This window comes from Plectropomus leopardus, chromosome 23 (assembly GCF_026936395.1).
Source record: "Plectropomus leopardus strain MGB_pleo_1.0 chromosome 23, ASM2693639v1, whole genome shotgun sequence".
Classification (NCBI taxonomy): Eukaryota; Metazoa; Chordata; class Actinopteri; order Perciformes; family Serranidae; genus Plectropomus; species Plectropomus leopardus.
In genome coordinates, this window is record NC_142198.1 from 22,072,501 (window position 1) to 22,100,140 (window position 27,640).

General features: G+C 36.4%; 2 protein-coding genes and 1 long non-coding RNA gene across 3 annotated transcripts in view; 2 read left to right on the plus strand and 1 right to left on the minus strand.

Moving 5' to 3' along the window:
- LOC148185755 (uncharacterized) overlaps nt 1-1,584 on the plus strand; it is a 10,579-nt gene extending 8,995 nt beyond the window's left edge. Inside the window, exon 7 of the long non-coding RNA XR_015775651.1 lies at nt 1,374-1,584. This is a non-coding gene — a long non-coding RNA (uncharacterized LOC148185755). The remainder of the gene's footprint in view (nt 1-1,373) is intronic.
- LOC121962140 (FHF complex subunit HOOK-interacting protein 1A-like) overlaps nt 1-6,227 on the minus strand; it is a 22,756-nt gene extending 16,529 nt beyond the window's left edge. Inside the window, exons 1-3 of the mRNA XM_088073279.1 lie at nt 6,069-6,227; nt 1,524-1,568; nt 96-321 (exon numbers count right to left, since the gene is read on the minus strand). Of these exons, the coding sequence (XP_087929405.1) occupies nt 96-200 (105 nt within the window). The 5' untranslated portion in view covers nt 201-321; nt 1,524-1,568; nt 6,069-6,227. The remainder of the gene's footprint in view (nt 1-95; nt 322-1,523; nt 1,569-6,068) is intronic.
- A 1,539-nt stretch (nt 6,228-7,766) lies between these two features.
- Nucleotides 7,767-27,640, plus strand: part of LOC121965511 (uncharacterized) — a 28,869-nt gene continuing 8,995 nt past the window's right edge. The window contains exons 1-9 of the mRNA XM_088073280.1: nt 7,767-8,246; nt 14,183-14,219; nt 18,177-18,217; nt 19,635-19,725; nt 20,778-20,913; nt 21,963-22,116; nt 22,188-23,306; nt 24,706-24,777; nt 27,038-27,470. Of these exons, the coding sequence (XP_087929406.1) occupies nt 8,156-8,246; nt 14,183-14,219; nt 18,177-18,217; nt 19,635-19,725; nt 20,778-20,913; nt 21,963-22,116; nt 22,188-23,306; nt 24,706-24,777; nt 27,038-27,470 (2,174 nt within the window). The 5' untranslated portion in view covers nt 7,767-8,155. The remainder of the gene's footprint in view (nt 8,247-14,182; nt 14,220-18,176; nt 18,218-19,634; nt 19,726-20,777; nt 20,914-21,962; nt 22,117-22,187; nt 23,307-24,705; nt 24,778-27,037; nt 27,471-27,640) is intronic.

Genomic DNA, 27,640 nt, shown 5'->3' on the forward strand with positions numbered 1-27,640 from the left:
GACTGAGAGACAGAGGACATAAAACAACAGCAAAGTGAGTTATTCTGAGGACTGATCGATTGATCGATTGATTGATCAGTAGATGCGTTGCTCACCTGAGCCCAGTGGTTCTTGAACACGATCATACAGGTCTCGGGGTCGACCCCTCTCAGCGTGAGAGACTTCTTGCGGTTGCCCCCGACAACCACCGAGGCCATCATTTTGACAGGCAGTCAGGTGGCTATAGCATGTTCCAGCTCAGTGTGAGGGACCAGGGGGCATCGGCCGCTCTCTCAGCCCAGGATCAGGCTCTCTCCCTGGGCTTAGCAGGCAGCTGCTGGCCTGTAAGAGGTGGAGGTGAAGAGAGAGATAATTTAGTTATTAGTCATCAAATTATCATGTTAATTAGTCAGCAGCAGTGGTGACATGGAGGCTCTGTGTAGCAGTGATGCGCAACTTCTAACAAAAATACAAGCAAATATGGTCCCAGTAGGGTGCCAGGTGGCCTCCCGACCATTTTCTAATTGACAATAAAAATAAACTGATTCACACTGGGAATTGTTTTTGTACTTTTAGTCTCCATAAGATGCCAAAGTGCATAAAACAGCATCAAACAAAGCTTGTTGATCAAAAAAAGTGCTAGTGGAGGATCCCCCACACCCCCGACAGAGGTCATAGCTTAGACCCTGATGTCTTAAAATCCCAGAAGCATCTTTAATTCCAAAGAATGTTCCTAAAATCTTAAAAACATTTTAAAATCCTAGAATTTTCCCAATATCCTAGAAATGTCCTAAAATATGAGAAATACCCTAACATCCTTCAATCATCTTAAAATCCAAGAAACATTCTTAAGTCCTAGACACATCCTTAAATCCGAGAAACGTCCTAAAATCACATCATGAAATCCTTTAGACATCTTAAAATCCAAGAAATGTTTGCATATCCTTAAAAACCTCCAAACATCTAAGAAATGTCCTAAAATCTCCAAAAATTTCTAAAATCTGAGAAACATCCTTAAATCCAAGAAACGTCCTAAAATCCTAGAAATGTCCTTAAATTTTAGAAACGTCCTAAAATCCAAGAAACATCATGAAACCCTTCGTAAAATCAAAGAAATGTCAGCATATCCTTGAAACCTTCTACAATCCAAGAAATGTCCTAAAATTTAAATAAATTCCCTAAAATCCAAGAAATGTCCTAAAATCCTAAAAATGTCCTAAAATCCTAGAACAAATCCTAAACTTGTGACGTCGGACACGTATCCGTCCCCAGCAGGAGGTCAGCGGCCGTTCATCTCACTGTATTTCTACTGATGCTGACAAACAACAGAGAGATGTTTCCTCTTCCTGTCTTTAAATCTCTGTGTTTCCTCTGTCTGTCCACAAACTAACAAGGCCCAGGACAGGAAGTGAGGGTCGTCAGCGGCAACAAGCAAACAGGAAAATTGCATCCGGAGTCCCACCCTGGGCGTTCCCGCGACATTCCAAGAATTCCCACAGAGCTCTCCAAGAAACTTCCCCTTCACAGAGTGACAGTGGACCTACCTCCGAGCTGCTGCCGGAGGGACGACATGGACGAGACGGCTGTCCCTGAGAGACAGAGAGAGACAGATATGAGTGAGAGGTTCACACCCACACACACACACACACACACACACACACACACACACACACACACACACGGTTCACAAATCCATCCTTCACCATCTGGGCCTCTAATCTGTGTGTGTTTGTGTGTGTGTGCGTGTGTGCGTGTGTGTGTGTGCGTGTGTGTGTGTGTGTGTGTGTGTGCGTGTGTGTGTGTGTGTGTGTGTGTGTGCAAGGCAAACAGTTGGATTTTCGTCCAATTTCCTTTTTGGAGCATCCCTTCGTCATCACAGGGTTTGTGTGTGTGCACGTGTGCGTCTGTCTTTGTGAGGAATTTGAGTGTAGGACCTTGGGAGTGAGGACATTTTTGGGATTTGAGGACATTTTGGCCAGTCATCATTCAAGGACAGATTTTTTTAAAAAAGGCTGTTTGAGCGTTCAGACTTGAGTTTAAGGTTCAGGTTAGAATTAGTTTTAAGACCAAGTGCCTGATACATAAAATAAATCCAAAATAATGATAATAATAATAATAACTATAATAATACTTTTCCTTTTAGAGTCACAATACTCAAAGATGCTTAACAGAAACAAAAACAAAGTCAAATAAAGTAAAACAGAGATTAAAGTAAAACAAAACTTCAATGATAAATATCTGATAAACTAAATAAAAAGTGTTTTTGCAGAATATCATTATGTCAAAGTTGACCTTTGACCTCATGGATATAAAATGTCAAACTTCATCATTTTATCAAAGTAAGCATTTGTGTGAAATTGAGTGAATTCTTGAGATATACCCGAAACATGTTTATAAGGTCACCATGACCTTGACTTTTGGTCACTAGATTCTAATCAGTTCATTCTTGAGTGCAAGTGGATGTTTGTGCCAAATTTGAGAAATTTGAAGAAATTCGCTCAAGGTGCTAATGAGGTAGCTTGTTCATGAGAATGAGATACGCCTGATCACAGTGACCTTCACCTTTGACCTTTCACTACCAAAATACAATTTGTTGATCCTTAAGTCTAAGTAAAGGTTTGTGCCAAATTTGAAGAAATTCCCTCAAGTTATTCATGAGATAATATATTTACAAGAATGAGACCAATGCAAGGTCAGTGTGACCTTGACCTTTGACTACCAAAATCTAATCTTTTCAGCCTTGAGTCTGAGTAAATGTTGCCATTTTAAAAAAAATCTTTCAAGGATTGGATTGAATGAGGCAGGCATGGTCACATTGACCTTCACCTTTGACGACCAAAGTATTTTCAGCTCATGTAGGTTTTTATGTGTTATATGTTTTAATCTACTCACAGATTTACCAGTAACTTCTTGCTGGTTGCTCTACTCACTTTTATTTTTTTATGACTTTTAAATATGTTTTTATTCTGGTGGTTTTTATACTCATGCTTTCATTTTGTAGTATTTTGTTCCAAATTTAAAGTACATTACAAATAAAATCTATTATTATTACTATCATAATAATAATGATGATAATAATAATTGTTATTATTATTGTTGTTATTGTTATTATTGTTATTATCATCATCATCATTATTATTATTATTGTTATTATTATTTTTTATTATTATTATTATTATTATTATTATTATTATTATTATTAGGGTCCCCACAAGCATAGAAAGATAAACGTGTGTGTACACCAGAGAGAAGTAATCTGAGATGAGACAGTGATGTTTAATCCCAAACCACCGTGTGTGTGTGTGTGTGTGTGTGTGTGTGTGTGTGTGTGTGTGTGTGTGTGTGTGCGCACTTAAATTCAGACAGTCACATGCCATCACACACACAAACCAGGGATTAAACACTTAAACACTCACACACACACACACACACACACACACACACTGACCCGAGGTGTTCAGATTCAGATTTTCTGACCTGCTTTTTTTTTAGATTCACGTCCCGTTTTCGTGCATTTAGCCGATTGAGCTCTAAATTAATTCGGATAATGGGTCACCTCTTTGTTAAAGGGCACTTCGGCAGCCTGATCATGTGATCAAACCTGCAGCCTCTCAGTCACACGACAGTCTGAGTGCTGCTGCCGTTTTCTCACAGATTTTTTTAAAAGTGGTAAAACAAACATTTTTATCTCAAAAGTAAACATGTTCACGCACACAGCTGCACGCACGTGTTAATCTGCTTCAGCGACAGCAGCTGCTGGATTTAAAGTCTGCGGCGTCGGCTCTGATGTGAGCGACTGCAGCTGTTTGTTTCTCGTTTACAGTTTCTTAAAAAGGTGAACATCAGCAGCCAGGCAGTAATTTAATTAACCTAAAAATATTAATGACATTAAATTGCCTAAATTTAATTTTTCAAAAGTCTTGAAAACGCAAACACATGGGAAGTAGGATTTATCTGTTGTTACGATGTACTGTAAAATCTATATATAATTACTACTTAAAGAATGTGTCTGATTTACTTTCCAAAACTATAAAAACCTCATGTTTTATGTTATAATAGACTTTTGTCAAAACTTTCCCTGACCCTTGAAACTGAATATAAACTGTGCACTGACTTACATTTATTCCCTTACACAGTAACTACAAATATACTAAAATGTATTAATATTTATATTATATAAACTGTAAAAAAGACAAAATTCTGATCAAGATGCAATTATTATTTACTATTATTTATTATAATTATTAATTGATAAAAAGTTTCTAAATAATCTGGGCCTTAAGCAAATGGATTTAAATACCTTAAGAAGGCTTTAATACCCATGTGAATTAAGTTTAAGACCAATTTGAAAATAAATTAAAAAATAAATATTATTATTGGAAATATATAATAATATATCATCTACATGTACTATGTAAATATTATAAATTATATAATTATTAAATATAATAATGATAATAAGAATGATTTATTATAAATTATTTATTACAATAATAATAATAATGGAAAAAAACATGATAAATAAAGTCTGGGTCAAAAAATGCCCAAGTACCTTGAGTTTAAAGTACAGTACTTGAGTAAATGTACTTTGTTACACTCCAGCCCTGTGAAAAATTACTTTTGTGGTTTAGGAGATCAAGTTTGCATCATCAACAACAGTCGACCCTGAACGCCACACCACAGAGAGTGTGTGTGTGTGTGTGTGTGTGTGTGTGTGTGTGTGTGTGTGTGTGTGTGTGTGTGTGTGTGTGTGTGTGCAGGGTCACTGAGGGTGACGGAGCTGTGAGTGTGTGAGCACAGGCTTCTTAATACGTCTTACATCACACACACACACACACACACACACACACACATACCTCACTGGAGCAGCAGCATTACTCAGCAAAACTCACACACACACACACACACACACACACCTGGAAAGTCAACAGAGTAAAGATGAGGAGACATCACATCATAACATCATGCGACAGATACTTTAAATTAAACAGACGCTCTGTTTACTGTTCTGTGTTATTTTTTGTTTTCTTAGGGACTGTTCTGTATTTATAAAAGGAGGTGGCTGGCTGGGGTGTGACTTTTTATTTAATTTTGTTTTCTTTTCTTTTCTTCTATTTCTTACTCACCTCGAAGGCCAAAATATTCCCTCCACCATGAATTAGTTTAGATTTAAAAAACTGACCCTTACACGTGTGAAAGTTATACGTTGAGCAGAAATCCTGGAGTTAAGAAGGTTTTTTTCACTCGTGTGTGTGCTGGTTTATTAGCGAAAACATTTTAGTTTGGGCAAAATTTAAAATAAAATGGAGAATAAAGTGATTTTGAATAAATAATGCTATTTTCAGTGTTGTGTTTGTGTGTGTTTTTCTGACCGATCCCTGAAATATGAAAATCCAGTGATGAGTTCTGTTTTTACAGTTTCTGTCTATGATATATGGTGTAATTTTGGTATTTTTTAAAGAAAGCGTATTTTCTTCAAAAATCACCATGAAATTTGAAGAAAAAGGTTAAGCCCAAAACTTTTTAAAGAAAAGAAATTCCCAAACTGTTCATAAAATCATAAAATATTTAAAGTTTTAAAGAAAAAGAAATCATGCAAACAGTTAATAAAATCACCAAAAAAATGAAGTTTTAAAGAAAAAAAAAGAAATAAGGTTTGGGGGAAAATAAGAAAGAAAAAAAAAGGTCAAAATGTTTTCTTTGAAAATTGCCAAACATTTTAAAGAAATGTTATAAAAATTTTGTCCTTCTTTATTATCTTTTACTTTACACTCAATCTTATTGTGTTATTTCCCTCTTTACATCACTTTATTATCTTCTATTCTCATCTATTTGTCATCTATTATCTCTGACATAATGTTTCTATGCAGTTTTACTATTTTCTATTGCACTCTATTGTGTTGTACTTACTGTGTAATATTTAGTCTTTTCTAATTTGCTGACTTTTTCACTGATTTTCGCCTTTTAACTGACTCTCAGATGCTATATAATTTTTTAAACGGTAGACTTTGATGTTACGGGATAAATAAATATTATATAGAGTTTCTTTCACAGGTTAAACCTGCAGTGACCTGACAGGCGGATCTTACCTCTGATGGTCTCCCATGAAGAACTTTCACTTCTACTTCCAAACAAAACAAAATTAAAGTCTATTTAAAGTCAGTTAAAGTCCATAAAAGGCGTTTAAATCCAGAGTTTTCTTGTTATTCTCCGGCTGCTGTGTGTTTGTGTCTCTGCTCCCTCAAGCTTTAAGCCGCTCAGCTGTCAATCACCCTGCTGCTGCCCGCGAGGAAACCCCCCCTGACCCCGCCCACCGAGCCAGGAGGCCACGCCCCCAGAGAGAGAGGCTACACGGAAACTGATGTAAACAAACTTAACTTACAGTGATGTAAACACAAACTTTATTTACAGTTTATTTACTGATGTAAACACAAACTTTACTTATACTTTACTTATACATACATGTATACATACACAGTTTTTAACTCAGATTGTTTGCATTATTTTTTAAATATATATTCTATATATTCTCCCTGTCTTTATACACACACACACACACACACACACACACACACACACACACATATATATATGTATATACATGTATATATGTATTCCACGGAAGCTCAGTGTTGGTGTTTATTTTATTTCCACCTGCTGCTGCTTTGATTCAGGCGTCATTGCTTCTCTCTGGTGGCAACATGTAGAAACTGCAACTGATAAAATAATCATAAATTAATGGATTTTTGAGTATCTGTCATCTTCTGCAAGTGATAAAAAGTAGCTGCAACCACAACATAGAAATTAAAGATTACAGTCAAAAACTCTTAATAATATAAAATAATAATAAATAGGACACAAATCGCACTTTTCTAAGTATTTAAAGATACTACATGAAATTCAAATAATGATAATAACAATAAAGTAAGTACATATATAGCACTTTTCTAAATACTTGAAGACACTACATTAAATGCAAATAATGATAATAACAATAAATAGTACATATATAGCACTTTTCTAAGTACTTGAAGACACTACATGAAATGCAAATAATAATGATGATAATAATAATAATAATGATAACAATAAATAGGACATATAACACTTTTCTGCGTACTTAAAGACACTACATGAAATGCAAACAATAATAATGATAATAATAATAATGATAATAACAATAAATAGTACATATATAGCACTTTTCTAAGTACTTAAAGACAGTACATGAAATGCAAATAATAAAAATGATGATAAATAGTACATATAGCACTTTTCTATGTACTTAAAAACACTATATGAAATGAAAATAATAATAATGATAATCACAATAAATAGGACATATAGCCCTTTTCTAAGTACTTAAGGGATGCTTTACATGAAATGCCAAAAATTATAATACTAATGATGATGATGATAACAATAATAACAATAATAAATAGGACTTATATAGCACTTTTCTAAGTGCTTCTAAGTTCTATTTTAAAATTTATTTTCTTTTTGCATTTCATGTAAAGTGTCATTACATGAAATGCAAAAAAAAAAAAAATTAAAAAATACATATATAAAATAAAAATATAAATTAAAAAAATACAGATATAAAACAAAGAACAGAAAATACTGAAAGACGCTGACATGAAAATCTAATTTTACAAAAAAGAAGTCACACCCAGCCACCGTCCTCCTCTGATAAATAACGAACAGTCCCTAAACTGATTGTTTTGCCCTCTTTTTTCCCCTCATGTTTCCCTCCCTTCGCCTGGTGACGTCACACAGCCGGAGCGCGTGCAGCTCCGTATCTTGAGCTCGCGACCGGCCGGAGGGGGAACCGGGAAGCTGCAGAAACTCTTCGGCCGAAACCACCGACACAACGACACCGATTGTTTCAACAAAACACCGACTTTTACACGGTTCAACGGCCGAGACACCGACAGACACCGAGCGGAGGAGGTCCGCCGAGCCCCCGCGGGAGTTTGACCGAGCCCCCGGAGGAGTTTGTGGCCGAAAAGTTGACCGTGTTTGGGTGAACTTGCCCCGGGTTGTTGTGGTGGATGTTAGCTGCAGACGGAGCAGCAGCGGGAGGAGGAGGAATAATGTTTCTGTTGTGACCCTGCTCCATTTTCTCCGGACAGACGGACGGACGGAAAGGAGGAGAAAAGAGGAGAAAAGAGGAGAAATGGCCGAGGCTCGGTCCGAGGAAGAGGAGGAAAACATGATGAGGGAGACCCGGGAACAAGTGGTCCGACGGCAGCCGAACAGCTCCGGAGGTAAAACACCGAAAATACTCAACTCTTAACGTCTGTTTTTGACGGTTCACACCTGATATCGATTCAATTTATCGATTTATTTGAGTCGAATGAGTTGTCACGAGCTTATGTGTGAAATAGAAACCCTAAATTCACACTAGAAACCAGAGAAACTCAACTTACTTTGCTTAGGGGCCACATTTTCAAACGAGACAAGGCCAGGGGCCAGTCATGCAGGTTTTAAGGATTTTAGGACATTTTATGGGGCTTTTAGGGCGTTTCTTTGGTTTAAACATTTCTTAGGTTTTAGGACGTTACTAGGATTTTAGCACACTTCTCAGATTTTAGGATGGTTTAGGACGTTTTTAAACTTATAAACGTTTAGGATGGGTTTGGGATTTTAGGACTTTTCTTAGGTTTTAGGATTTTTTTTTAGGATTTAAGACGTTTCTCAGATTTTAAGGTGGTTTTGGTATTTTAGGATGTGTGTTGGGTTTTAACATTTTCTCCGATTAAGGGATATTTTTAGGAATGTATGAACTTTTTGGGTTTCAGGACGTTTTTAGGATTTTAAAACGTTTCTCAGATTTTAGGATGGTTTTGGGTTTTAGGACATTTCAAGGATTTAAGGCCGTTTCTTGGGTTTTAGGACATTTCAAGGATTGTTTAGGATGTTTCTAAACTTCTCAAATTTTAGGATGGTTTTGGGTTTTTTGGTAGTTTCTTCGGTTTTAGGACTTTTTTTTAGGATTTTAAGACGTTTCTTAGATTTTAGGATGGTTTTGGCATTTTACAACATGTGTTTGGTTTTTAACATTTTTTGGATTTAGGGACATTTTTAGGAATGTAGGAACTTTTTGGGTTTAAGGACGTTTTTAAGATGTTAGATTTTTAAGATGATTTTGGGATGGTTTGGGGTTTTTAGGACGTTTCTTCAGTTTTAGGACGTTTTTTCATATCTGATAAGGTAACTCCTGCATTCAGTTTTTGATTTTCTTTATGTGGGCCAGCAGTATTTCTGTAGTATTTCTGTGGTACTTTTGGTGAGTTTAAAGATACTTTGAGCGATCATGAGGATCCTGAATCCTGCTTCAGGCTCTTCCCCTTCTGTGATATTTGTAGTATCCGTGTTAAATCTCTCATAGGACTGACGCAGCTGTTTTTTCAGTAAGCTGGACTGAAAATACCAGAAACTTTCTGGTTTGACATGCAAATTATGACGCTGTTAGCAGCATTATCTATACTGAAAGAAAAGTGTGTGTTTGATTTATCATTAAAGTGATTTTTAAGCAAAAACGTAAAAACAAACGCTGGTTCCAGCCTCTTAAATGTCACTGTTTGTTGGTTTTCTTTTGTTTCCGTGATAAATGGTTAAATGTCTGCAGGTTTTAGACTTTTGATTGGACAAACAAGCAGTTTGAACATGTTAACTTGAAATTTTGTAGTTGATTATTTGAAGTATTTTAGTATTTTATTAATCATTTGAGTGATTTCTCAGAAAAAAATGTTAAAAAAAACAACTTAAAAAAACAATCACTGATTCCAGCTTCTTAAATGTGAATATTTGTTTTCTTTTATTTCTGTGATAAATAGCTAAATGTCTGCAGGTTTAGGAATTTATTGGACAAAACAAGCACTTTGAACACGTTAATCTGAAGTTTTCTAAACTGTGATGAACATTTTTACTTTGCTAGAACATTTCCTGCCCTCGCACGAGTTAATGACGATAATATTTAACAAATTACTGACTGAACACACACCGATGTGTGCTTAAACAACTCAGATTCAAATTGTAGGCAAAACCGTTGTGCATGAGTGTGGGCGTAACCCGCTTTAACCTCAAAGCCATAAATTCTTGTACCAACACGCCGACATGTCATCATCTGGGTCAAAGTGTGCACATGCAGGCGTAAATACACCGAGTGATGGTGCCGCTCTGCGCCAAGACTCACAGCCGTTCGTTCAAAGTCTCCCTCTTTGTCTCCATGAAGGAAACAGGGTATAATTTAACATGTGATCGTGTGTATGTGTGTGTGTGTGTGTGTGTTAGAGGAGTGTGTAATCTCTCAGAAGTCTTTCGTATGATGCCATCTCCTCAGCCTCCCCCGGGCGAGGGCTGAGTTTATGTTTGGGACAGTAACCACATGAGTCTGAGCACCTTTTTGAAGTGAAACCAGAACACGATGAGTAATAATCTGAAAGAATACATCCCCGAGTTTCATCTGAAATATTTGCATTTGACAGTATTTAATTAAAACTCAGCACACAGTGGAGTAAATAACAGATCAGCTCTCTCAGGGTTCACACAGTCATGAAAAACCTGGAAAATAGCAAATAGAGTAATTTGGAGGGAAAAAAATGGAAGCGAAATCTACCTTGAAAGTTTTGGAAAAGTCATGGAAATGTGAAAATCCAATGATAATATCTGTTTTTACAGTTTCTTCCTGTGATAAATGGTGTGATTTTGGGCGATTTTTGGAAGGCATGTTTTCCCAAAACATTTCCAAAATTTTTTAAAGAAATGAAGATGAAATCACTAAAAAAGGCAATGTTTTTAAACTAGAAAATATACCTATGTATGTTTATAAAAAATCACTAAAATTTGTTAAAGGGAGAAACTGCCATTTTTTTGTAATTGCTAAAAATATGTTTTTGATTTTTTTTATAAAGAAAAGAAATTGGCAACTTTAAAAAAAAGAAACCATACCTATATATTTTTAACAAAATCACCAAAAATAATAAAATAGCCAAAAATTAAATGCTAAAGACAAAAATGCCTGAGAACATACCTATGTATCTTTAAAAATGACCAAAAATTGTTAGAGAAAGACATAACCATTTTTTTTCTTTAAAATGACCAAAAAATTAAAGAAAAAAGAAAAACACCTATTTTTTATATTAACAATGCCCAAATATTTAAAGAATAAAAAGGCTTTTGTTTTAAATAATTTTTTCATAAGCATTAGTATGTTTTCTTTTTTTTAAAAAAAGGAAATTTTTAAATAAAATCCCAGAATATTATCCAAGTGAACCAATCCAAACTTTTCTCCACTGCATTATTAGAAAGTGATGCTCTTTTAATTTTGTTTGTAATAAACAAGTCACAGTTCATTTGACAGGTGGTGTCAGCTGATCTGACGGGGAAACACGTAACGGAAACACCACAGTGAAATCACTAAACCACCGTAATAAATAATGAATAACATTGGCCTTCTTGATGTTTAAACACTTTAGTTTCAGCTCTGTTGAAACAACAAAGAAAAACTCTGCCGCGCTGTTAATTCATAAACTTCATTTCCTACGCGAGGAGAGAGGCAGAAACACGCTAAAAACACGGCTCTGGGAGCGTGTGCTGCTGAGGTCAGCGAGCTTTCATCAGACACGTTTCTTCACCGGAGAGCTGCCGTGTTTGGTGGTTGTTTGTGTGCGGCGCTCCGTCTCTGCGCTTCTGCTCCTCATTTAAAGTCAATCTGTGATTAATTCTTCTGGCATCTCCAGTTTGTTGTTTCCAAAATGTTTGTCTTCGGCCTCTCCCTGAGCTCTGGGACATGCAGCTCCGTCAAAACGTCCTCTCAGGTCAAAATGCAGCTCCACTTTTGGAGATATGAGCTCTCATTCTCCTTTCTACGACTTTAGGACACTTTTAGGATTTAAGGACGTTTCTCAGATTTCTGGACATTTGTAGAATTTTAGGACATTCTTCGGATTTTAAGTACGTTTCTCAGATTTAAGGACTTTTCTAGGATATTTAGGACATTTTTTAGATTTGTGGACATTTTTAGAATTTTAGGAAATTTTTAGGATTTTAGGACGCTTCTATGACTTGAGGACATATCAAGGATTTTAGGACATTTGTTGGATTTTTAGCAGTTGTGAGGAATTTAGGATGTTTCTATGATTTTTAAGACATTTTTAAGATCTTAGCAGATTTCTAGGATTTAAGGACTTTTATTTTTTAGGACATTTCTTGGATTTTAGGACACTTGTATGAATTTAGGACATATCAAGGATTTTAACACATTTCTCAGATTTTAGGATTCAAAGATTTTAGGATTTCTCAGGTTTCTAGGATTTAAGGACCTTTCAAAGATTTAAGGACATTCGTTGAATGATGATATTTCCAGGATTTCAGTATGTTTTTATGATTTTAAGAGGATCAGATTTCTTTGATTTAAGGACATTTCTCAGATTTGTTGACATATCGAGAATTTTAGGATTTTAGGACTCTCCTATGACTTTAGGACATATCAAGGACTTTAGGATTTTAGGACATTTGTTGGATTTTTGGCGGGTCGTAACACTAAAGCAATGAGTTGAAAAGATGCTGAGTGATTATTGTGAAGTTTCCTTGAGCTAAATATTAAATCTCTTCTCGCTCTAATCGCTCGTCGTTTTTCTCTGACCTGCTTGTGTCAAACACAAACCAAACGGATGACGAGTGCAGAGTGAAATCTGCTGCGGTGTGCATGTTGGCGTGTTTGAACGCAGCTCCGTCCCTGCAGGACGAACATCTGGAAGTGTTAAAACTCCTGATGACTGCAGCAGAATCACACAGCAGCCAATCGCAGCGTCACTTCCTGAGCGCTCTCCACCAATCAGGAGGCCGGGCAGAAGAGACGGGCGGTCCGGTCAGAGAGTTAGACAGAGCGAGAGTTTGGGGGAAGAAGAGAGGACAGAAAGGAGGCGTTCTTGAGTTTTTGAAAGGCAGAATAAAAAGAAAGAAGTCTTTTTTGAGCAGAACGTTATATTTCCGTGGACGCTTCAGGAGCTCGAGCTGATTGTCAGTTTGAGGTTTGAAGGAAAACAAAAGAAGAAGAGGTAGGAGACGTTTAAATTCACTCACACCGGAAAAAAACAGTCCAGGTTCAGATCAGAGAGAAAGAAACAGTCTTTTTTACTTTCTCCTGTTTTGGGGGTTCAGGTGAGGACACGTCAGTCCACAAATTCTTAACGTTTGTCTTCGTCATCGATGCTCATCACTGTGGCGTTTCTACAGTGTCCCCGCGGGTCCTTAAAAAGTCTTAAAAAGGCATTAAATGAATCAAGCTAAATGTAAGGCCTTAATTGTTGTTAAAATGTTTTAAATTAATTTTAAAAAAAGCAAGATTTTATGAGTCCTTTTTTCTGACATTGCATTGTTAAATCTCAGAACAATAATAATAAAAGAGTTCATAAATTAAGTAAAAAATAAAATAAAAAATTTCTGAGTCTTTTCTGACATTGCATTGTTAAATCTCAAAACAATAATACTAAAAAAGATAATATATTAAATTTTAAAAAATGTATGAGTCTTTTTTCTGACATTTCATTGTTAAATCTCATAATAATAATAATAATAATAATACTTTTTTAAAAAGTTTGTAAAATAAAATAAAAATTGATAATAAAAAAAACCTCACAGTCACTCCAAAAATCATGTTTTGCATTACAGTAAAAATTTTGTCAAAATTTCTCCCCAACACTGGTGTTATATAGAAATTAGTCTTGAATTTAAATTTCATTCTGAGTGGCTTTGAAAAAGTCTTAAAAAGTCTTAAATTTCATTTGCTGTGAGCTGTACTCCACTTCTTCTCTCTCTCTTTTTTTTTGATTTTTAAACGTTTTTTAGCTCCTGTAGGTGGCGCTCTTCTGCTACGACTTCAGCTCTTTTTCTGTGTTTTTCAAACAAACTGAACACATAAAACTCATCACTTCCAGTGTGTAAAAGTGCTCTTCTGTTCTCTGCTGTTTATGATATTAAATGTTTCCGTTTTGATTGAACATTTGCTGAAGTTATTTAAACTAATTTTTGAATTGAAGTTTGTTATTCCAAATTCTGAATATTGACAGAAATATTTTTATTTATTGTAAATGGGCCCAAATATCGGCTTTCGGTCCCTAAAAGTACTAATAATCGATATTGGCCCCGAAAAACCAGTATCAGTCGACTCAAAATCTTTTTCTTTTTCTCGTCTCAGGTCGTCCAGAGAGGCGTAAACCGGAGCATCGCCACAGGTAAGACTTTTTATTTCCTCTTTGTCTCAACTCGCCGAGATTCATAACTGTTTCCAGGAGCAGCGTTAAAAGTGACCCACATGTACGCAGAGAGAGAGTTTTGGCTGTCAGGTGTCGCTTTTCCGAAAAATAAATCAGTGATTCTGACTCGGCTTAAAAACAAAAAAAAATTCAGTCTTTGGGACTATTTTCTGCAGACTTTTCTCCCCCTTTGGTCTCCGGGTCTGACACACTCCTGAAAGTATTTTGGCTGTTGGCCGGTTGGCATGGCAACCAGCCGGAGAAGTCAAAGAGTTTAAAGTGTGTGTGTGTGTGTGTGTGTGTGTGTGTGTGTGTGTGTGTGTGTGTGTGTTGGAAACAGGAGAAACCAAACTGACAGTAAGAAGGTTGTGAAACACTGAAAGTCTCTAACGCAGAATAAACAGCAGATGTGTTTGTGGTGTTTAAATAAACAATCTGTTAACCCTTTGAAGCTTCGATGGACATCAGTTTACTGATGCTGCGTTCAGAAACCTTCCACGAGATATTTAACCCTTTCAGCTCTGAGCTAAGGGGTTTGATTTCTTTCAAAAACACTGAGAAGAAGGCAACATGGCAAGAAATTGAGAGAAATTACTAAAAAAAAAGCGACAGAAAATGGACTAAACATTTGTTCCAAAAAACTGTATTAATATATTTTATATTATATAATTATTATATATTTAAATTCATGTTACAGAAAAACACACATAAACATATATGTATTTAGCATGAAATTACTAAAAACACAAACACACATATGTATATGTGTGTCTTTATATATGTATACTGTATATATATAGAAATATTACACACACACATAGCAATAATAATAATAATAATAATAATAATAATAATATTTTTTAATGCTTCTTTATATTTTATATGAAATAATTATTATATATTCATATTTATGTTACTGAAGAAATATATAAACACACATATATAATTTATTATTTTTAATTTAAACCTATCTATCTATCTATCTATCTATCTATCTATCTATCTATCTATCTATCTATCTATCTATCTATCTATCTATCTATCTATCTATATTTATATATATATTTTTTTATTATTATTAATTTTTTTTCCAGCACTTCTGTGGGTCATGTTGTTGTTTCTTTCTTAACTTTTATTTTCTTTTTTTTTTTTGGTTGCTTGGTCTGCAAAACACTGCGACTTTTTCACCAGAACACATAAAAAATCTGCTCTGCTACCAAAATCAGCTGTGAAAACAGTCAAACGTTAACTTTAAATGGAAACGTATTTATTAGTTTTCCCTTTCGCTGTAACGAAACGCTTCCTGCAGCTGCTTCACATTAAAAGCCACAATCAGCTGACTTTTCCTAAAAGGCTTCTCTCTGGGAAACAGCGACAGGAAGTGTTGAATTTACAGCAGCTGACGTCGCCGCAGCTCTACACGATCACTTCTCTCACTCTTTGTACAGCTTAAATATGAATTCCTTACATGTTTAACTTTGGAAAACTTTGCAGGGTGTTATGGTTTCTTTTAACCCTTTGAGACCAGGATTGATGTCAGTTTTGTCGAGCTGCTTTCGAACGCCTTTTACAAGCTGCTTAACTCTTTGAAACACTAGCAAATCGGTTTGATTTCTTTTAAAACGAGGGGAAAAAAGGCAAGAAATGCTCCAAAAACTGCAGGAAATTTAGAAAAGCTGATGAGAAAATGACCTAAAAAATTTTTCTTTAAAAAAGGGGAAACTAGAGGGAAAAAAATAGAAAACTCTGTTCATAGTTATTACAATTATATATTTAAAACTGTATCAGAGATAAAAAAAAATAAATAATAATAATAATTAAAAAATAAATATATATAATATTCAAAATAATTAGATAACATTTTTTAGGCCATGCCTCGTTAAGTTGCTTATGTATTTTGTTCCTAATTTTTATATGTGATTAAATATTATTTTTACCTTAAAAAAAAGGAAAGAAAGTGAATGAGCCACAATACTCAGCGTTATAAAACCAGATCGTCAGCTGTGTGTGATTTATTGATTTTGTCCCTCTTTATTCAGGCAGATTTTGTCTTTTTATTACAAACACAAGTTTGTCTCGAGTGTCCTGACATTTAATCCCTCACTTTTCTTGCTGCCTTTGTTTGATTTACGTCAGTGCTGGACTGTCAGTCACACACACACACACACACACACACACACACACCAACATGACGTAAGGGTCAAAATTTTGCCCAAAAAAACACGGCCAGTATTCACAACGCTGGGAAACTCACAAAAAACACAAACTAAAGCTTGAAAAATGCCCATTCAGACTATCTAACAGCAAAATAAATCAGTGTTTTTTCAGTGGATGGAGTGAAATGGAAAGAGGCGGTTGTTTTTCCATCTGTGTGTGTGTGTGTGTGTGTGTGTGTGTGTGTGTGTGTGTGTGTGTGTGTGTGTGTGTGTGTGTGTGTGTGTGTGTGTGTGTGTGTGTGTGTTTGGGCAGCGTCTCGGTGAGTCATGTGTGTCTGCTCATGGTTAGCAGCTCAGAGGCAGAAAGAGAAAGACAGAGCAGGAGAGACAGACGTCCTGAGACAAAGACAAGAGACTGAAAGACGATTAAAAAGACACAGAGACGCTGTCGTCTGGGTGAGTCTGTAGATTCCTCATCTGCCCGGCAACAAACAGCCGCCGTTTGAATCAGGAAAAACTCGCCCTCAAACATCTGCGGTCTGGAAAACTTTCCAAAATCTTGTTTTGAATTTAGAAAAAAAAAAGTGCGATCAGCTGATTCTTGAGCCGGGTGAAAAAACAAAACACTGACGGACTAAACTGTTCAATTAAAAAAATAAAAGTATTCGCCGCATCTGTTTTTGATTATCTTTGTTTTGTTTTTTTAACATTGAAACTCATCTGTTGTTTCAGACTTTAGGAAACATCCTTAATGCCGTTCAGGACACCTCATACAGTCAACGTTTGTGTTTTTGGGCTTTTAGGATGTTAATGTTTTAAACATTTATATTTGTAATTAATTTATCAGAGTTCCCAAAGAGCGTTAAAAACTCTCAAAAAGTATTGAATTAATTACTAATCTAAAAATAAAGCTTTTATTGGTATTAAAATGTCTTAAATCAGTCTTTTAAAAGTCTTAAAAATAGAAAGATATGCAAAAAAGGATTTTTATAAATAGTTTTTCTGACACACAAACAGCTGCAAAGCACTTCCTGCCCAAGACGAGCCTGGTTCTTCAAAATAAAAGCACGATGGGTTCCTCTTTTGGAACTCTCTCCTAACTTTATTTTGTATGTAGGTTTATGTTACGTTATTTAACACTATGACTTTATTCACTTTATTTTGTATGTAGGTTTATGTAACGTTATTGAACACTATAACTGTATTTTACAAAGCTTGATTGTAGTTTATGTAACTTTATTTTATGGCATTATCTACTTTAACGTTGTTGCTTTAAAACTGTTTAAAAAAATGGAAAAATGTTAAAATTACCTAATTGAAGTTGACTGTGTAACATAAAAAAATCCATTTCAATGTGCAACTCTCAAAAATACCCTCATAAGCCATTTGTTTAAAAAATCAAAAGCTAGTAAAATATTTTTTAAATTTAAGTCGGCATCGTTCCAAAATGTAACCCAAACTACAGAAATACATCTACTTTTAATCCCTTTTTTAGCTTTGAAACGCTAAACTTACAAACATCAAACATCAAACACCAGAACTGTGAGATTTGAGATTTGAATTTAATTTGATTTAATTTGGGAGCCGAGCTGTTAGACTTCAGCTTTATTTACTGAATGTGAAGAGAAGTGGAGCTCAAATTACTGATCCGGACTGTGGAGTTTGAGGACTGGGTGTGACGGAGGAGGAGGAGGAGGAGGAGGAGGAGGAGGAGGAGGTGAAATAATGTGACTCATGTTTTCCTTTCTTTTTCTGATCCCCCTCTTCTCTCTCTCTGCAGTCAGGGTCCTCTGTCATCAATCAGAGCAGCCATTAAGAGAAGTGAGTATTTCTCCTCATGACGTCGTCTTTGTTTGTTAGTTTTTGTTTGTTTGAAGTGCAGATAAACTCCAAAATCTCTGCCGCACGACGAGTAATCGGTCGAATCACGTATTTGTATTAAAGTAAGTAAAAGATTCACGTTTTCCTGAGTGCACGTCGACCTCTGAGTGCAAACTGCTGGAGCAAACATTTTAATTTGTCTACCAGAGCTTCGTCCATCTGAGCTGCAGCCTGGAAAAGTTTGGATTTATAAAAGTGGAAAAAATGCATTTTTGACCTTTAGTGGGGAAATAAAATCCAACATGGCAAAGAAACAGCAGCAACTCCCCAAAACACTGTCGCCACACTCGTCTGTTTAACCACTTCTGCCCGCATTTGTCCTTTTTTTAGATTCCCCTTCTGTCGTTTCAAAACAGGAAAATGCTTTTTTTACAATAAACACTTCATATATTCTACGTTTACATTTTAAGTCCCTTAGAAAGAAAGATTTACAAGTTAATTATTAAAAAATAGAGTAAAAATTACAGAGATTTTCTGCTCGTCTCTGATCTTGAGTGTTTAAATAAAGCTCTGTGGATTTAATAAGTAAATAAATAAATGTTATTCATCTGATTTTCTACCTAATTACATTTAAATAGAGCAAAAGTATAAAGACATATTATTAAATTATTATTATTTTGTCTTTTTATTTTTGCTCTGTTTCAGTAAAATTAGGGTACAGCATTTTGATGGATAAATTAAAATAATTAAAATGTAAAATAAAAGCTAAAAAAAACCCAAAATGTAGTGATTAAGGTAAATAAAAATAAATAAAATTCAAATTAAAACACAATGAGGTGAAAACCCTAAAATTAGGAAATTAGGGTAAATTAAAAAATAATTAAATGCAAATTAAAGTACAGCGTTGTAAAAAACAGAAAGAAAATGCTATTAGGGTCAATTATTTTATGGATAACTTAAAATAATTAAAAATTCAAATTAAATCCAGTTATGTAAAAAAAACTAAAATGTTGCAATCATTGTAAATAAATTGATGAATAAATTAAAATAATTATAATGGAAAATAAAATACAGTGATGGAAAAAGCCCTATTATTTTTGTGAGGTTGAATAATTTATTTGACCGATAAAATAAAATAATGAAAATGCAAAATAAAGTACAGTGATGTGAAAAAATCCCTGAAATTAAGCAATTATGGGAGATAATTTGATACACAAATAAAAATAATTTAAATGTAAAATAAATTAAAAAAAAAAAATTACAAGTAGAGGTTGGGAGTCAGAAATTATTAAAAAGAAAATTAAAAATGTTTTTTTCCAAGTTCTTATGTAACTAACTCAGTGAAATATTTGATGTGCACATAATTAGAGACGCAGAAGTGATTAAAAAGACTCACTGTTTCCTGTCTGTCTTTCAGCCTCCACCAGGTCCACGTCTCTGTCCGAGTCGTCGTCCAGAGACAGAGACAGAGAGCGAGACAGGGACAGGGACAGGGACAGAGACAGGAGGTAAGACACAGAGTTTAGTGCCAAAAAAGTAAAAGTTAACCGTCTCAGTGTGCGTGCTCTTAATTCAGTTTGTCAAGTCAGGAAAAAGAGAATATTTAGAGTCAACAAGAACGCGTGATTGTTTGTGTTTACAGTAAACAAGTTTGATGTGTGGACTTTGACCTGATTCTCACACGCACACACACACACACACACACACACACACACACACACACACACACACACACACACACACACACACTTTTTTGGGGTTTCCAGTGGAAACTCAGCTGTCAGTAAAACACAGTGACGTCCTGCAGGTCACACACGCTGCTCTCTGACAGTGTCAAAGGTGTTTTTAATTTAATATTATTAAATCTTTACTTAATAAAGAAAATGTATACATTTTTTCATATGTTTTTTTAAATTATTATTTTAAAATAAAATTTATTTGATTCTATTGAATATTTGTTTATATATTTTACCTTTTTAGTCATTAGTTTTGTATTTATTGTTTATTATTATTTTTTAATTCTGTTTATTGTATCATAACAGTTTTGCAGTTGTAAGCACTTTAGGCCGCATGTTTTTTTTATTAAAGATGCCATATATATAATAAATAGGTAAATAAATAAATGAATAAATAAAGACTTGAGTATGCACATTTCTTTTTTTTAAATTTCTTAAATTTTGTGTGTGTAGGATTGCAGTGGTATACTGCTTTGAAGGTGGCTTGAAAATTGAGGGTTATCGTGTTGTGTACATTTACTTTTTTCGCAGTAGAGATTGAATCTCACCTCTTTTTTAGCTATTTCTAAAAACCTTTTACACAAACTAACATTAAAAAAAAGTAAAGTCTGTTAAACCATAATATATTTTTTTATATTGTCATTTTTTGGTTTTGGGTAAACAAAACAATCTGACAGTTATACTTAAATAATTAAACTTTTCAGTGGAAAATATTTGAATAAAAACGCGTCTGTAGCTTTCACACTGATGGTTAAACAGCGGCTCATGTGCATCGATGCGTACATGTCCATGTTGCTGACTTCCTCTTATCTGTTTGTTGCTAGGCGACCGGAGATCACCATCCTGTCCGCGGAGCCGCTGGCCTCCACGTCCTGGTTCCCCGGAGCCTCCGGAGGATTCCCGCCTCCTCCTCCGCCCGCAGCGCAGATCTGGGGCCCCACCATCCCTCCGTCCGTTCAGGTGACTCTATGAGCCGGTTTGTTTTTTAGCTGTTAGTTTGCAGGAAATCCCAAAAACTTGAGACAAAAGTGTGACTAAGATATGTTGAAAAAATGAGTCAACGGACTGAGCTTTGGGCAGATAAATAAAAGAGACTTAAACTTATTAAACTTTACTGGTTTTGTCTGAAAAATGTGATAAAAAAGAAAAATATGAATTTAAAATATTTATTTAATTAACATATATGTCATAAAAAAACACCAAAAATCCTCACATACGAGATGATTGAGTAGATAATAAATCAATAAATATAAATATAATTTATGAATAAAATTGACTTGACTGTGATCAGGTATAATTAAATAAATGTAAATACTGTTGTTTTTGAGAAGAAGGATTAGACAACATATAAATAAATACAGATGTATAATTTATCAATGAAACTAACTTGACTGTGATCAGTGAAGTTGGACTAAATAAATCTAAAATACTGGATAGCTGGAATGCAAAAACACATTTCTTTAACAAAAATAATTTTCTTTAATGAGATAGTCTTTGAAAATTTAAATGTTGTCTGAAAAATGTGAAAAAAAATTACTATCATATTTTAATCACATTTAACTAAAATATATCCTAAAAATTGTTTAGACAGTATATAAATAGATAATTTATTAATAAAAATCGACCTGACTGTGATCAGTCAAATATGATTAAATAAATGTAAAATCCTGGATACCTGAAATGCAAAAAAAAAACAGGAAAATCACACAATAGAAAAAACAAAATTATCTTCATTAGTAAGATAAATGTGAAAAAAAAAAATTATTATCAATTTAAAAACATTCAGTTAAATAATGTACGATGTCAAAAAGTCTTCACATTTTAGAAGATCAATACAAACATTTAAGAATAAATGTAAATACATAAATATGAATACCTAATAATTAGTAATAAGTAATTAACGGTTCTAATTATTTCTGATCTGTTTACTAAGAAATAAAAGGCAGCGAGTTTTCCCGTTTGAATAAAGCTTTATTAGAAAATGTTTAACGTGTTTTTCTCCTCCTCAGCCTCCTCCGTCCTACGAGGAGGTGATCAGGGAGAAGACACAGGAGCAGGTCCTCCTTCCTCCTCCGTCCTCCTCATCCTCATCACGTCCAGCCTCTATAACCATCGCCACGCAGACCGACCCCGGATCGGCGCCCGACCCCCAAGACGCCAGCGGTGAGAGGAGGCTCGTTTGTTATTGTTTTGTTTATAAATATTCGTTAGTAAACTTATTTTTTGTGTGTCAGTGAGAAGACCAGTGAGACCACCACGGCCGCCTCACCCTCGCAGACCGTCTCACGTCGACGACATCGCCACCACAGCCAGCCAATCAGCAGTCGCCTCCCTGAACGGTGACGGCGCTCACACGCCGTGCTGCGACCTCCTGTCTGACCTCTGCCCTCCTTTGACCTCGACCTCCGGCGCTCAGACTGACTCATGGGATCAGTCTGTTCTTGCTGTTGACGTGGCGACTCCTTCCAGCGCTCCCTCCCAGCGTCCCAGGCCACGCCCCCGCTCCAGGCTCAGCGCGCCGCCGCCGATCACCAGCGACGTCAAAGTTCAGACGTTGGTGAAGCTGAGCGAGGACGGTTTGGCCACGCTAGCTGCCCGCGCGAGAAGTGACGGCGGCGTGAGTCAGGGGAAGTACCTTCAGGAGCTGCTCGAGGCCTTCAGCTCCGACGACTGGGGCTTCCCCGATCGCCGCAGCGACAGCAGCGAGCACAGCCAATCAGAGAGCGAGGACGAGGACGAGGACATGGCGACCCTGAGAGCGAGGATACAAGCCTTCGAGCAGCAGCAGCAGCAGGTGGCTGATGGGAGCTGTGGCGACAGAGACTTTGTGGTGGCAAAGAAACCAGAACCAAGGCCACGCCCCCGTCTCCAGGGGCAACCAGCCAAATCCGCCCCCCCTACCGTCGCCCCGAAACCAAAAAACTTTTCCCCTAAACCCTCCAGCAAGGTATTCTGGGAGGATGACGGGCTGACAGCAGGCGGTGCCGAAACTTCTGCAGACTTAAACCCTCAAACTGAAACCCCGAAACCTGCTGCGGCTCCGGGACCCCCCAAAAACACAGAAAAACCCGCAGTGTCCCCTAAACCGCAGTCTGCTTCAGACCCCCTCCTGTCCGCCCCTGTCCCGGCTCCGAGGCCACCTCCGCCCAAACTCACCCCGTCTGTCGGTGAGACTCCTCCCACAGCCAAAGCTCCGCCCAGACCGCCAGTCGCCCCAAGGACCAGCGTCGGAGCTCCGCCCCAGGACAGGAGCGCCCCGACTCTGCCGCCGAGGCCGTCTGTGGAGGTCAGCGGCGAGGCTCAGAAACAGACGGCAGGCGGCGAGGAGACGCCGGACGCTGCGAAACAAAGTGGTGAGTGTTCGTCTTTAAAGGTGCATTCAGTCCATTTTTAATTATTTTCAGCGCCCTCTGCTGGTTTCCTCCTGTCAGCACAATTCTCACGTTTTCCCATTTATGACAAATTTTTACTCCGTTTTTACCTTTTTAATATCACAACCTACATGGCTGTAGACACGGGATAGTCATGGAAAACCTGGACAAGTCATGGAATTTTGTTTCACAAACCTGTATGATAACACATGATGTATTCAAGGCTGTCGGAAATTAGGAAATCCAACAAGAATGTTTTTTTGCATTTTCTAGCTGTGATAACTTTTCATGATTACAAAATTTGTAAAAATTTTCATTTAAAAAAAATGCCCCAAATTTATAAGAATAAAATGGCCAAAATGTTTTCTTTAAAAATCACAAAAAAACTTAAAGTAAAAGATGGCCATTTAAAAAAAATCACATGAAAATTTAAAAGGAAAAAAGGCAAAATTAAAAAAAAAAAAAAATAGAAATCACTGACATTATTTAAGAAGTTTTTTAAACAAAACGTGCCACATTTCTTTCTTTAAAAATTGTCAAAAATTCTTAAAGATAATAAAGGACAAAAATCTAATGCAGAAAACATGCAAGTTTGGAAGGCATGGTTTCTTTAAAAAATACCTTTTTTTTCAAAATTGCCTTTTTTAATTTAATTTTAATTATTTAATAATTTAAAGGGGAAAAAAGTCCTATTTTTCCCTTAAAAATTGCCTGCAAAGTGAGCTGCTTGTACTAATGAGTATTTTCAGCCGTGACTTTTAAAACGTTTATCTGAGTCTCCTGAACTTCAGCAGAAACAGGGAAGCAGGTGAATGCCCAGATAACCTGAACGTGCAGCTGATAAACTCTGAGTTTAGTTAAGCGTCATCGACTGAACGCCGGACCTGTTTGCAGGGCGGCTGCAGTGTGATAATGTTGATTATTTTTAGATTTCAGGTATCAGCTCTGTGACGCGTCGCAGCTCAGATTTACTCAGAGGAAAGCACCGACTTTTATCATACACACTTTTATTGGGCTCCTTTTTTCAGAAATTATTTTCTTTCATTAAAAAAAAACAAGTTAATTGATTATCATATGATTTTCTGTTTTTTTTTTAACATAAATATACTTATTTTATCATATTTTAAGTTATATTCTAATTTTAAATTTTATTTTATTTATTTATTTTTAAGTGCATTTTTATGATGTTTTGATTGAGTTTTTATGCAAACTGTGCGTGTTGTATCGAGTCAGTCAAAGGAGAATTTGTGTTACCACTTGGGACTGACAATAAAGTTTGATGTATATATCCCTATTCAACTATATATGTGTATGTATGTGTGTGTGTGTGTGTGTGTGTGTGTGTCTCTAATATTTCTGTTTCTGTATTTTTGTTTTTCAGTGAAAGTTGGAAGCATTCGTCCAGGCATCCCGACCAAACCAGCAGCACTGACCTCACCACGCAGAGCCAGCGGTAAGAGTGTGTGTGTGTGTGTGTGTGTGTGTGTGTGTGTGTGTGTGTGTGTGTGTGTGTGTGTGTGTGTGTGTGTGTGTGTGTGTGTGTGTGTGTGTGTGTGTGAGAAAGGCTAAGCTGGATGTAGCTTCGGTACAATGGGGTGTTTGAGAGCTTAGAGACACAAATCTCGCTCACTATGTAGCAGAAATATGCCAACGTGCATTTGCAACATTTAACATTGCGTGTGTGTGTGTGTGTGTGTGTGTGTGTGAGTGTGTGTGAGTGTGTGAACTCATTGCTGCACATATACACAATATGACAGGCGGTAAGATAATGATAATAATAGTATTGATAATAATAATGAATTTATTCATACAGCACCTTTAAAAACAGAGTTTATAAAGTGCTTTGACAAACAAAGGAAAAACAAATACGGGTTACACGAACGGCAACACAACTACAGCAAGCCAAACAGTCAAAAATACAAAATGTCACTATAAAATAAATACATAAATACAAAAAATAGCAATAAAACCACCAATAAAAAGAAATAAAATAAATAAGTCAGTTCAAATACACAACAAAATATAAAAAGACGAAGACGAAAGATGGGTTTTAAAGATGTCAAGAAGATGACACTTATTTTCACAATTGAAATCTGCCCCGATTTTAGCCGTTGTCGAGATCGTCTCTGTGAGAATATTATCCAAGCCTGTTCAAATTATCAGAATTTTACAGTTTTGTTTAAAATTTGCTTAGGCAAAATATGTCAATTAGTTGGAAAACATAGATGCACTTACCAGCATCAGTAATCAGCCAAAATGAGTCCGAAAATATCAGATATCGGCTGAAATCAATAATCATACATCCCTACATCTCATCTCTACAAATAGATTTTATTTTTTGGAGCTAGACTGATCGCTATAAGTGCTGGTGAAATACGCACATACATTTATAACTTGGCATTTGTCTCTTTTAAAATTTACTGTGTGAAACAATGCTATAAAAAACAGAATAATGATCCAGAACCGACACCCCGAGTTGGTGTTAGTGAATGCATCACGTGAATGAGGGTCCGTACAATGACAGAAAGACGAGAACGTCTGTTCGTGTGTAACAGAAAAAGTGCAGTGAGCTGTTTTATTATTCAATGCTGTGATTGTGTGAGAGGAAAAAAGCCTCTACTGTTGTTGGTGCCGTGTGTGTTTGACATGTGTGCTGCCAGCTGCGCTGTACTGGGATCTGTGTTTTGTTACGTTCGTCATTACCGTGATTAGTCGGCTTGAACTGGAGAGCTCTCGTTAATTATCCAGGCTTTATTGGCTGCTACAGGAACTTTAGAAGGACACATTTATAATGTTTGTTTGCCACAGAGCTTGTTTTCTGCAATGATCCAAAATCCAACTTCTGTGTTGGCCTTCAGAATAACGTCATCCCCGAGGCACTAAAGCAGGCATGTCAAACTGGTCCACAGGGGGGCCGGTGTGGCTGCAGGTTTTGTTTCCAACCAAGTAGCAGCACACCAGACTTGACTCATTTAATCAACTGATCTCTGTCTTCAGACAGTTGATTGGTCAAACTGTGTGCTCTTGGTTGGTTGGCACAAAAACCTGCAGCCACACCGGCCCCCCTGTGGACCGGTTTGACATGCCTGCACTAAAGTCATAACCCAAAATAGTAGAACAAGCAGAGCAGTTACGGTTTGGGATGTTAAGACAACATACATTCGCAATACTCATTTCCTTCACTCAATTCGATTAACTTAATTGAGCTTCTAAACTGATTCCTGTTGCATTTCCTTAGTTTCAGTAATAAACTGACATTGGATATTTTTTAAATCAATTTTTGCATTTAAAAATTTGCCTCAAAGCCATTGTTTAAAGATCTCCCACAAGTAAAACAATAAAAAAAAAATTGAAGAAAAACAGTCAGCTTTTTTTTTAAATTTGAAATTTACCAAAAATATTTTTAAAGAAAACATTCAGCAAAATTTGAAAAAAAAGCCAAAATATTTTTCCTAAAAATTCAGAAAAAATATTAAAGAACAAAAAATGTGGCTTTTTTTCTTTGTCTTTTTAAAAATTACCAAAACTTTATAAAAAAAAAAAGACCACCAGCTCATTTCCTTTATAAATCTGCAATTAAAAATAACCAATAAGGAGTGTCCATGGTTGGCTCAGGTGGTCTTTACAATTTGCCTCAAAATCATGCAGATGTGAATAAACCCTGAATAATAATTTAATAATAATTCAGTCTGACATCTGCTCTCTATCTCAAGCTCCACATCTGGCGCCCAAACCCACTGGAGCTCCTCCAGATCCAAACCCAGTTCCTCCCAAACCTACAGCTGCTGCCCCGGCCACGGCCCCCAAACCTTCAGGACCAGCAGTGGGTCCGACTCCGAACATCAAACCACTAACACCGACCCTGGCTCCAGCTCCAGCTCCATCCCCGGCTCCGGCCCTGGTTCCTGCTCCGGCCCCGGCTCCGGCCCCGGCTCCGGCCCCGGCTCCGGCCCCGGCTCCAGTTCCAACTCCGGCCCCGGCCCTGGCCCTGGCTCCAGTTCTGGCTCCGACCCCGGCCCCGACCCCGGCTCCGGCTCCGGCTCCGGCTCCGGCTCCGGCTCTGAGGAAAGGCCCTGCGATCCCGACCAAACCAGAGACCACCATCACCGCTAACCCAAACTCCTCAGACCCTCCTCTCCCTCCACGGTAAGAAATAGACCTGAAATAATCCAGGAGGGAAACCAACCATCAGTGATAGGGATTATGAGAGACACAAATCGGCTTAATTTCTATTAAAAACATGGGAAAAGGCAATGAGCAGAAATTACCCAAATATACGCAAGATACTACTAGAAAGTTTAAAAAAAAAAAAAAAA